This window comes from Populus alba, chromosome 1, assembly GCF_005239225.2.
Source record: "Populus alba chromosome 1, ASM523922v2, whole genome shotgun sequence".
NCBI classification, from domain to species: domain Eukaryota; kingdom Viridiplantae; phylum Streptophyta; class Magnoliopsida; order Malpighiales; family Salicaceae; genus Populus; species Populus alba.
The window spans coordinates 48,756,979-48,769,561 of NC_133284.1; the positions used below are offsets into that span (position 1 = coordinate 48,756,979).

At 31.5% G+C, this 12,583-nt stretch overlaps 1 protein-coding gene across 2 annotated transcripts; it reads left to right on the forward strand.

Moving 5' to 3' along the window:
- Positions 1 to 5,422: 5,422 nt before the first annotated feature.
- LOC118040973 (FHA domain-containing protein DDL) lies at positions 5,423 to 10,863 on the forward strand. Of its 2 annotated transcripts, none has more exons than XM_035048064.2 (10): positions 5,423 to 6,264; positions 7,055 to 7,083; positions 7,228 to 7,306; positions 7,456 to 7,513; positions 8,098 to 8,190; positions 9,186 to 9,300; positions 9,377 to 9,424; positions 9,522 to 9,567; positions 9,662 to 9,732; positions 10,465 to 10,863. In XM_035048064.2, exons 1-10 carry the CDS (start codon positions 5,617 to 5,619, stop codon positions 10,502 to 10,504), a joined length of 1,227 nt encoding a protein of 408 aa, XP_034903955.1. In that variant the 5' UTR covers positions 5,423 to 5,616; the 3' UTR covers positions 10,505 to 10,863. The 2 variants fall into 2 exon arrangements, with proteins under 2 accessions (XP_034903955.1, XP_034903956.1); XM_035048065.2 differs by having other exon boundaries at positions 5,874 to 6,271.
- Positions 10,864 to 12,583: the final 1,720 nt, after the last annotated feature.

The window sequence follows — 12,583 nt, forward strand, 5'->3', positions numbered from 1 at the left end:
CTAACTCAAATTAACCAGGGTTTTTTTATGTCTTTTTTATCCCATGTTATTCTTTTATTTTTAATGGTTTGTTAATTAAGATGCATCCATTGTCTTCTTTTGAAAAAAATATTTATTTCTTATGTTATCTTGATCATTTTTCTTATTAAATTTGATCTATCTATTATCATTTTCTATATTGTTTTTTTTTCTAATTAAAAAAATTAATTTATTTAACCCAATCAAATCTACACGTCAAGCCACAAAATTTTCTCTTTTAAAAACATACTTACAACACTTGAAGACAACTAACATATTGGCTCGCGTTTCATAGCTAGTTAATAATATTTTTTTTTCAAATATAAAAAATATAAAGAGTATAGAGAATTTATCAAGTGTCTTGAGTCTAATGGTCAAACCAAAAAATAGTCTTGGGTTTAGCTGCAACGATAAACTCATATAACATTGGGTCTGGCGGAAAAGTCGACCCGATAGCATTGAGTCTGATTATCATATCAAATCCAAGAGCATTAGATCTGGTGGCCAAGAAGTCTAAAAGCTGCTAGGTCTGGCTGGGCAATTAGACTCAATGCTAGTGAGTCATTCCAAAAGCTGAGGGGTCTGCTAGATAACTAGACACAACACCTGTTAAAGCGATTTGGGTCTGCCTGTCCAACCAGACTTAGCAGTTTTTGACAGAAAACAGAAAATACAACACTCTTAGTAGTAACATTTCCAGTATTATTTTTTGACTAAAAAACAGCAAATACAACACTCTCAACGCTACAATATTATCCATAATAAAAGCATTTTATATCTATAATAAAGTTCACAGTGTAATAAATTTATTTACACGATACATACACAGTAATTTTTCCACAAGATCATTTTTAAGAAAAAAATAGTATGGCTCCATGATAAAAACGCGGGCAGAGAGCCTAGTTGACTTCTAATTAAAGTGATATGCAATTCAATGCATCTTTCCCCGGTGCATATGCACTGTGGGATGAACAATTGAAATTTCTAAATTTGATAAGACTAGGAGTTTGGCTAGAAAAATAGTAAACTTGGCTCGCCGTTGCCCATTTCAAGGCCACGTGGTTCGATCTTTTTCACTAGTGCATATGCTCAATGGGATGACCAATTGAAAAATTCCAATTTCACGAGACAAGGAGCTTGGGAAGTGTGGTTGGAAGAAGTTTACATGGCTTGTCGTTCCCCATTTCAAGGTTATAGGGTGTACACAGTCTAGAGTCTCTAGACTCTCTCTTTTTAATTACATATTTTTTTAATATTTAACATTATTTTTAATGAAAATGCCATTGTTATATATATATATATATATATATATATATATATATATATATATATATAGTCAGCCAATAGAACAAGACAACAAACATCTAATGGCACAATCCAGCTTGGAGATGAGCTCCACTTTTCCTGTCCTTTCCTTTCTTTTGTTGCAATTTACATTTAGGATAGCATGTGCGTGCTTTTACACAATTACATCCCATTTAGTCCCAAACCTATATCCTAATTCTTAATTGAAACCCTAACTTATAAATTCTATCAATTAGGCCACGAATGTATCACGAAATTCTCAATCAAGTTTTTTTTTTTTGGTTGAAGTTCATGGTATACCTATCAAATTCTCTTCAAATTAGTCTAATTTTGATGCATAAAAATCGAAAACGTTGATATTTAATAATTTTTTTGTGAATTGTTCTTAGGTCAACAACGCTTTAGTGCATAAATATATATGCATTAGACATAAAACTATTAAAAGAACACGATTTAGAAATAGAGAAAACATTTGAGACCTAATTGATTAAATTTATAGATTTGGCATGCAATTGAGATTGAATAAATAGGTTTGGTACTAAATTTAGGTCTTCCTTATTTCTTTGCTGGAGTGATAGCTTAGGATTAACGATCAAAGCCCATTGAAGCAGATATATCGGCAATGATAAAGGTGAGCTTAAGCAGAATCCATGAAACCCAGGTCCAAGCCCAGGATCATGGCCCATGTAAAATAAACAAACACTTGAGATTGGATTCCCATTGAAACCCCGTTTTGGGCTTCTATCAATTCAATCCTTCTTGTTTTCATCAAGATGCAATTAAGTCCTTGAAACATCATTAAGCCATTTTGTTTTGTTTCTTTTCCATTTTTTACAAGAAATAGAAAAGGGAAAATTAAAATATTGATGAAAAAAAATAAATGTTTTGAGATAAAAAATATTAAATTATGCATGATGGTTTTTGAAACTAAAAGGACTATTTAATTCATTTTGTAAAACTAGAGGGACTACTTTATAATTTACTTAGAAAATTGTGACCTTTAGTCTTGATATTAAATATATGTTTAATATCCATGGAAAGTGTTAAGGGATTAACATTTATGTTTTTCTTCAATTTAACATCCAAACTTTTCTTCTCTTTTTTTCTTAAACATTAAATTTATTTACCGTGAATATAAAAATCACAAAAAAAAAACCTTATCTAAACCTAACAAACTATAAGAAAAAAATGTTAGAATGATATTTAAACTATAAGCTAAAAAACAAATGCATTTACAAGTGATTTTCTGCTTTTTAATGGAAAATAGCTTTTTCCCTCAGATAACTATTCAACAAATATTATGAGATTTTTTACTTCCATATCTTTACCCAATTTTTCAACTTTTTGGGTAAAAATTTATTGACTAAATCAAAAATTAAGTTAAGAAGCTAAGATAAAGATGAGGATATGTAATCCAGTGTTTCATGTAGCTTTTTCAATTCTTTTTATTTGATTATAGAATAATACTTTTTTTAATGAAAAGAATATAAGTCATTTTACATCATTACAAAACATATATATTTTTTTTGAAGTGTAAAACTATTTTTTTTTATTAATGTATCTCTTGTTCATCTTAGTAAACACAATGTTTTTAAATTAAAATAATTGTTTTCATTAAAAAAATATTTTATAATTGTTAAAGTAAGTTGAAAAAAATAAAATATTATGTCCATATTTTATATGCTATTCAAAGCTAAAATGATCATAAATGTGTTAAAATTATATTCATAATCTATTTAAAAATTTTAAATTAATGAATAAAATTTTCACGAGCAATTTATTATTAGTATTGTTATTTTCATATTAGATACATAATAATTGAGAAAATAATAAAAACTCAAATACTATTTAAAAATCATGTTAAAATTAAAGAGTAAATGAATCAACATAATATTTGTTTTAGTGCATAAGAAAAAAAAAAGAAAACAATTTAAAAGGGTTAGGTTGTGCGCTTAGCCCTCGATAACAAACGCAAAAAAAAATAAATTGGCCAATATGTTATTTGTTGAGAAAAATGATGTGTCGTTTGTTTTTCTAGATTCCAGCAACCTAAATAATTATAAATTAAGCAGAAACTCGTATTTTATTTTTTGGACCAAACAACTTATTGTACTTGCAAACACATGAAAAACAAAATATATAACTCAACAAATTTATTTGTGTAAAAAATAGCCAAAAAATAAAAAATAAACTCGAGACCCCAAATATTTTCAAGCCTCGATCTATTCTTTTTAGGCAATTTGAATGTCAATAACCATCATCATCAAACTTTACTTATCAAATGGAATATTTAGACACTAAATTTAATTATTTTTATGGCTAAAATCGCGACAATCAACCACTTTCTCTCCATTATTGTTTTTTTAGTGAATTTATCTTTCATCCATGAACTAAAAACACAATTAAAATGAATTTTTAGATCAAAATAAAGATTGACAAAATGAACTTGTTCTTCATGTTTTACATTTTAATATATTTTTTATTTAGTTATTATACCATAATTGCAATACCAATTCCATCGAATTATGCCATCAAAGAATGTAATCAATGGAAAACAAAATTGAAAATAAAAGCTAAAAGAAACAATTGCTTTATTGCTTAATAGTGGAGTCCCTTCAAATAACCCAGTTCTTTTAAATGTTTTAAATGATTAAATAGTTTAGTTTCACCTTTGCCACCAAACATTATTTAGTATCAATTTATTCTTAAACTTTTATAAATTTTCAATTAAAAGCTTTAAGCTTTTCATTTGTATTTTAATTCCAAATTGCACTTTTATCAAGAAGAACTAATTAAAGGAGGGGAAATCATTGTTTCCATCTTTGCATATTATTGTTTTATTTATTTCATTATTTAACAATTGAATTTTATTATTTAATAATTCTTATTGAAAATTAAATTTTATAATTTGTTTTGATTTTTTATAAAATTATTCTATTATCATGACCCGAGTCTTGAGCTTGATAAATTAAATTAACCAACAAGGTTTATTTTTTTTTGTCCTTTTTTATTTAATTTTATTGTATTTTATCTTTCAACAATTTATTGAGAATTATGATTTATTATTTATTTTAATTTATTTTATATAAGGTTATTTAGTTTCATAACTCGGGTCACGGACTTGGTGAATTAATCCAGTTGACTTGGATTATTTTTTTGAATTATTTCTGTTTCAATTTCATCCATCAATATTGAGTTGATTAGAAATTAGGTTTTATAATTTGTTTCAATTTATTTTCTATGAGGTTATTTTGGTTTAATGACTTATGTCATGGGTGTGGTTGGTTAATCCAAGTTGACCTAAGTCTTTTTTTTTTTTTAATTAAACTTTTTAAAATTTCATAATTTAATATTGGGTTGATTAAGAATTAGAGTTTATAATTTGATTTTATTTATTTTTTATAGGGCTATCCTATGATTCAAGTTGTAGATTTGAATAGATACCTAGGTTGATAAATGTAAATTTAATATATTGTTGTTTTAATATTTTTTTTAAAGATATTATTTTAAATTAAATTATGTTTTTATTGATTCTTCATATTGTTTTGGGATCTATAAAATTAATCAGATCACATCATATTAATTCACACAACTTAATATTTTTTTATTAGAAAAAATGTTAGTAATGTTTGGATATTTTTTTATATATTCAAACAGAATTTGATATGATTTACGAAGTAAATAATTAAAAATAAAGGACTGTATTTTGTGAAAAGCTTAAATTTTTATTAGGTGATTTTAACAAGAATTCTAATTAAGAAATCAAAACAATTTAAAGGTAAAATTAATATAAAAATAGTTTGAATGTAAAGATTTTACCCATTAGTCGGAGAATATATTTTAAGTTTTCCTTTTATTAAGACCACACACCCATGGTTACAAGACTGTTCTCGAGGTTTGGGCCAGCTCAAAGCAGATCATGGATTAATTTATAGATTAGTTGATTAATTTAATATTTTATTAAAATAATATTGTTTTATTTTTTTAAAATAAAATGATGCAGTTTTTATAAAAAAAATCTGATAATGAAACCCAACTTATTAATAATGGGCTAACTGATCGGACCGGTCCGGATTTTATAACATTGACCGAACCGGGTAAGCGGGGAAAGAAATAAACAGAAAAAAGAAAACCCTATCTTCACTTTCTCTGGAACGTTACAGTCGACTATTAGCTGCCAAGTTAGCTAAGTTCTTGCTTTTGATTTCTTCCCTCAAAATCTTAGGGTTTAAGTGAGGTTTATTATTATTACTATTATTATCAGAGTCCACTGGAATTGAAAAATCAGTGGCAATGGGGCGCAATTTATCCCAATCTCCACACAGGGATCGACATAGAAGCTCTCATAGAGATAGAGATGCTTCCCCAGTGAGAGAGAAACAACAACAACAACAACGCTCTAGCCGCAGTAATAATAATAATAAATCTCCCAAGAAGCGGGAGATGTCTCCTCCTCTATCTCCTCCAGCAAGACACAGGAGCTCGCAAAAGGACCGCTCCCCAGTTGAAAAAGAGAGAAATTCAAATCGCGGGAGGTCTCCTTCGCCAAGAACGAAAAGATTAAGGAGATCCCAAGATGAGAAAGAGGGTGCAAAAATGAGAGATAGAGAGGTTGACAGGAATCACGACAAAAAGGGAAGCGAGAAGGGTGGCACACGAAGGGAAAGAGAGGGCGAGGGAGAAGATTATGAAAGGAGTCTTGGAAAGGGAGGCGATAAGGGTTTGCAAAGGGAGGGAGAAGCTGAGAGGAATCGTAGAGAAAGAGGAGAGAGGGAAGTTGGGAAGGAGAGAAGGTCAGGGAGGGATGAGATTGAAGGAAAGTCTTCTTCTAGAGGACGACATAGGGGGCGGTCTACTTCACCATTGGAATCAGACCGTCGCAACAGGAGCAAGCATGGGTCTCGATCGCCGCTGCCTCAAACAGAGAGAGACCGCAATGAGGTGTCTGGTGATATTCACCCCTAACAACACTTTGGTCTAAACATTTTTTTTTCCTTTTCTTATTAAATTATCTTATTATTGTGTTGTTTGTGGTTAAAAATTATCTGCTTCACAATGTTGCTGATGAATGTAGGCTAGTTTGTGTTGTTTTTCTGTTTGCAATTCATAATTTCAAACTAAATGTGATTTGTGTATTTGGATTTTGATAAATTCTTTTTTCCTTTTTGTGTAATTGTTTTTGTTTGATTCAAAGGTTTGTATATGTTTTCATGAAGTTGTTGGAAACTTGGTAGTATTAAAAGCTGATAACCTTTACAAACAACCCCATTCAATTCCCGTTGTTAACTTACTGGTTGCACTTTGCATATGAATTTCAAATCATTAACTTTAACATAAATCTCATCAAGAAACCCCACCAAACCCCTTAATCTCTCATTATAACCATAAAATCTCCTCTTTTGGCTCTTCTCCTAACTGCTTTCACACTGTAATGATAATCCATAGCAAAACCAAACAAGTAGCCACTAGCCAGAAACATTATAATTAACAAAATCCCAACCCTAGAAGTTGCTAGAGTACAAAGAATCCCAATGGAAACCTATGGAATGTTTTGCTCGAAAATTAAGGCCCCAAATCATTTTGGCCTGAAGTCTACAATCTTTTCCTTGAACAGAAAATGTCGTGGATTATGTCTATCTTTTAAGATTTCAAACCTTGATGAATCTTTGGAATTGCCTTTCTTGAAAAGATTCTCGAATGAAACACTGATTGGAAAAACTAATTATTTCAGGGGACAAACTCAAGGGGAGCTGAACAAAGGTAGGCTGCTTCTTAAGCTTTTCTTTTTCTCATGTTTGGACTGGAACATTGGTAACGTGCCTCTACCATGGAAATGCTATTTAGAAACACCTAAATAATAATAATAATAATAATAAATTGTCCTACTTAAATTTGCTTGGGCAGGAATAGTGATGATGACAATTATGATGATTCTGTGGCTAAGATGAAGGCTGCTGAGGAGGCTTTGGAAGTCAAGAAGAAGGTAGGAACAGCTTGTGTGGTTGCTTTACTTCCCTGTGCTTAATGCTCCTTATTTAGTTTGTAAACATACTTTTGTTTGGCTAAGAAAATAGATCTTCATTGTGTCTAGCCAATGACCTCAGTATTGATCATTATCTTTACAAATTGCAGCACGAACCTTCTTTTGAGCTATCTGGAAAGCTTGCTGCCGAAACCAATAGAGTTAGAGGTGGGTGATATGTACATTGCTTTTAGTTTCACTGAAGAGAATTTCCTTTTTTTCTTATCACTAATAATTCTGCTGAACCTCTCTCTCACCTCTTTTATACAAATCTGGTGGCAAGCTAAAAGTTGTTTGGCATCTTTGGTTAGTTGGTTTAGATATAGAGGTATTTTTGTCGTGCAATTGCTTTACACATTTTGACATAAACGTATCATTTTTCTGGTCAGTTTAGTTGAATCCATGTAGAGTTACTCAGTTGTTTTGTCATTTGAAAAATAATTGGGGAAGTTTAACAGCATTTGGGAGGCAAGAAAGAAAACAGTAGATTCCCTGAAGTGACAGATAGGCTATACCTTTTAAAATTACATCCGTATGAGAGGAAGAATTAGGCACAGGCACTTGAGGCTTCTTGATTGATGGTGGATTTGATCTCCATAAGCAGTTTTACAAATTGGGCCAAAACATATTCTGTTTTTATTTTCTTTCTTTCTTTGGTTCGTGCCTGATGTGAAAAAGCTTTACCAACACATGATGTGTGTAGTTTCCTTTTTCATATTCACTTATGCTAATTGGTTTTTTTCATTTTCTAGGTGTTACATTGCTGTTCACCGAGCCCCCAGATGCTAAGAAACCTAATGTAAGATGGCGACTTTATGTTTTTAAGGGTGGTGAGGCTCTGAATGGTAGGTCCTGCATATGGCATGTTGTATATGTATATGTTTCTGGGAGTCCTGGAAATCCATAAATCAGACATCATCCATTGCCTTCTCAAATCATGCATTTTTACTGTCATCAAATTAAAATGTGTCTGGCTTGCTTTGATGCTGGGTTATCAGACTGTATAGTTGAAACAAATTTATATATAGCAGCTGCAAAATCTTAGTAGAATTCAGGGTTACATTTCGATACATGTGTAAGATGCTAGGATACAGGTCGGGAGTGGACCTTTTGGTTAAGTCTTGAAGCTTTCACTTCTTAAGGGGAAATTTTAAATATTTTTTGAAGTCTTGTGAAGAACTTACATGACTTCTTTTGTTTTCCTGACAATTTCTTTCCCTGCTTCTCAATGACAGAACTGTACTTTATTATGAGGGGGCCACCAAAGTCGTAGAGATTTTAAATTTTAGTCCTTCAAATTTGAAGATTTTTAGTTCTTCTCCTCCATTTAAGGATTATTTAATAGGAATACATGTTTTGCACCCCCATACAATTATCTATTATTAATATGGATTTTTCTTTGTTATTTAATTTTCAAGTCTACCCTGATTGCTTTCATATTGCACCCCCTTTCCCATTCCAAAAACTCAAGTTCTGCCCCCCTGCTAGCTGTCCTTGAAGAGCTCTTTAAAAGACTATATTGCTCTCAAAACAAGAGTGTATAAACATTGAACAATTTAATTTTCCAATCTAAACAAAATAATTTTTTTTCCTCTGAAGAGAGTGCACAGCCTTTAGTCCTTATCTGAAAGGAGTCAATAGTCAATTAATTTCCTTCTGTTTTTACGAGAGCTTTTCTGTACTTGGTGGTGTTGACTCACCATTGTTTACCACATTGCATGTGGATTTATTTCTCTTATGGTCAGTCCTTGTTCAGGATGGAATTTCTGATTATGGAAGAAACCTGTTAACTCACCCTCTGGCTGATGTTTATGTTTCTAACAATTGTATTGGTAAACAGAACCCCTTTATATACATCGTCAGAGCTGTTACCTTTTTGGGAGAGAAAGGAGGGTGGCAGATATTCCTACAGACCATCCATCATGCAGCAAGCAACATGCTGTTATTCAATTCCGGTAGATCTAAAATTAGCAGTTTTTTCTTCTTTGCTGTTTCAGGACATTTTTATGATTTCATGTTTCTGGTTGTTAGGCAAGTAGAAAAGGAGCAGCCTGATGGCATGTTAAAAAAGCAAGTAAGGTAAGAATCAGCTGTGTCATATGACTATTTTCATTGATGAATGGCAATTTATCACATCTCCTAGTCAAACTTTGTATTTTCCGTATGCCATGGACAGGCCTTACGTAATGGACCTTGGAAGCACAAATAAAACTTTCATTAATGTGAGCAATCTCTCTTAATATCAAGTTAGCATATACTGAGCTTTTCTCTTATTTATTGTTGTGATTGAATCTAAAATTTCTTCTGCATTTGCAGGATAATCCCATTGAACCTCAGCGTTATTATGAACTATTTGAAAAGGACACAATAAAATTTGGTAATAGTAGGTAGGCCTCCAATCAAAATGCAACGTCCATTTTTTATTGTATGAATCATGCTAAACTATCTTTGCCTCTCCACTGTTATTATACTGGCTGAAGTAGGTTCTTTTTCTATGGTATTCATACAATATATGCTTTGTCTGTGATTTGATTGTGTTCATCTCTTTAGGCATTTGGGTCTGCTTTTCCATGTTCTTCAAAAGCTATTGGGAAGTTGAGTGGCATACCATTGTCTCTGATTCTAAAAGTCGAGGCTGTGATTTTTTCACCCCTTGAAGCTTATATATTTGATATAGCTTCAATCTAGTCTATTTTATCGTGACAATTTTTCTCCTATATAAGAGTATAATTTCTTTTTTTTTCCTGCTTATAGATGGAGCGCATAAATTTTTGCCTTACCATTTATACATAACAAAACTCTCTTTTTCGTTAGAAGGCAAACTTTGAATATCTGAATGTTGTGCAATTTAGTAGTAGTCACGGCCTATTCGTTTCCTGCTTTACAAAACAAAAGTAGGAAGCTAAATGCATTAGTAAGTTGCATTTTGATGTGTGAAACACTTTCGTATAGAGATTAATTCCAGTGGCAAGTTGACATTTTGAAAAATCTGTTCTAGTCTTGACCAGTATGAAATGCTTCACATTGACATGAATGTTTATAGAATTCTGAATGACTTTTCCCAAGCTGGTTATGCTCGGCTCATTGTAAATAATTTACATGTCCTGTTTTTGTTTCAGCCGAGAATATGTACTGCTGCACGAGAACTCATCTGAATGATGTTCATTAAGCGGCTTCTACAGTATGATTTTCTGACATCAGCATTCTGGAGAATCAAGAACATTTTGTTTATCCATCAAATCCTTTTTCTGATATGTAGGAGACCTTGTAGTGGTGCATATTTTGCTTCATCTGGGGACCGGAGAGGTCGTGTCAAATGTGAGAACTCAATTGGTTTAAGCTGATGGGTTTGACACTTTCATTATGCTCGCTCTTGCCTAGGCTCAAGAGGTCTTATTATGGTAGTTTTTTTGGCCGATTGAGGTTTGTGGCCATTCCCAGTCATGTGTACTGCATAACTGGCCGTTGTATTTGATCCTTTCTTGACTAATCACATTGGTGGTATGGTTTATTTGTTATCTTGGCTTATTTGTTTGTCTAATATACAAGTCATGGAAAGAAAGCGAAAACGTACTTAGAGATTATTTAAGAATATAATGAAGATTGTTTTTAAAATTTTTTTTTCTTGAAAATATATGTATTTATTCGGAAATATATTAAAATAGTATTTTTTATTTTTTTAAAATTATTTTTAATAGCATAATATTAAAAAAAAAACTATTTTTAGGCACAACTGCGCCTAATCAACGCTGAAGTAATAGAGAGCCAGAAACATCATTTAATGAACTGTTACATTGAAGTGCTGTCTGTAAAATCATTTGCCTTTACGAACTTTGATATACAATAATCTTCCCTCTTCAATTCTCTCTTCCAAATGCTTTAATGATCTAAGTTCTGGTATAGAATTAGTTTCTTAACAAAAGAAAGTCATGTCAACTTAAATTATGCTCTCTAATCCAACTCAATTCAGAATTCCGAATGTATAGTTATTCTTCTGAAGAAATTGACGATCACATAATTTAAGTCTTAACATAGCGGCGAGTACAATAGTAAAAGTGCAGCCAAACATTACATCGCCGACGAGGCAAGAAAAAGATTAACGCGCCGATAAAGCAACAAATAATTTTTATTTTTTTTGTAGTAATAAAAAATATTTATAACAAAGAGATGATAAATTTAGTAAATAATTATGTGTAACTCATAAATATTCTTTGGCGTTTTTCTACATCAATTTTAACTTACCAACTCGTGTTGATGAGACGCCAATGAGGCGAGAAAAAGGTTAACATGCTGACGAAGCAACAAATAATTTTTATTTTCTTGTAGTAATAAAAACTATTTACAACAAGGTGATGATAAATTGGTAAATAACCATGTGTAACTCATAAATGTTCTTTGGTGTTTTTCTATACCAGTTTTGACTTCCCAACTCGTGCCGATGAGACATCGATGAGGCGAGAAAAAGATTAACGTGCCGATGAAGCAACAAATAATTTTTATTTTCTTGTAGTGATAAAAAATATTTACAGCAAGGTGATGATAAATTTGGTAGATAACCATGTGTAACTCATAAATGTTCTTTGGTGTTTTTCTACACCAGTTTTGACTTCCCAACTCGTGCCGATGAGACGCCGATGAGGCGAGAAAAAGATTAACGTGCCGATGAAGCAACAAATAATTTTTATTTTCTTGTAGTAATAAAAAATATTTACAGCAAGGTGATGATAAATTTGGTAAATAACCATGTGTAACTCATAAATGTTCTTTGGTGTTTTTCTACACCAGTTTTGACTTCCCAACTCGTGCCGATGAGACGCCGATGAGGCGAGAAAAAGATTAACGTGCTGATGAAGCAACAAATAATTTTTATTTTCTTGTAGTAATAAAAAATATTTACAGCAAGGTGATGATAAATTTGGTAAATAACCATGAGTAACTCATAAATGTTCTTTGGTGTTTTTCTACACCAATTTTGACTTCCCAACTCGTGCCGATGAGGCGAGAAAAAAATTAACGTGCCGATAAAGCAACAAATAATTTTTATTTTCTTGTAGTAATAAAAAATATTTACAGCAAGGTGATTATAAATTTGGTAAATAACCATGTGTAACTCATAAATGTTCTTTGGTGTTTTTCTACACTAGTTTTGACTTACCAACTCGTGCCAATGAGACGCCGATGAGGCGAGAAAAAGATTAATGTGCCGATGAAGCAACAAATAATTTTTATTTTCTTGTA

What these genes read in the sequence shown, in the direction of transcription:
- LOC118040973 (XM_035048064.2), top strand. Translation starts at nt 5,617, where the DNA reads ATGGGGCGCAATTTATCCCAATCTCCACACAGGGATCGACATAGAAGC. An exon ending in CAAATAAAACTTTCATTAAT is followed by an intron (nt 9,568 to 9,661) that starts GTGAGCAATCTC and finishes CTGCATTTGCAG; the next exon opens with GATAATCCCATTGAACCTCA. An exon ending in ATAAAATTTGGTAATAGTAG is followed by an intron (nt 9,733 to 10,464) that starts GTAGGCCTCCAA and finishes TTTTTGTTTCAG; the next exon opens with CCGAGAATATGTACTGCTGC.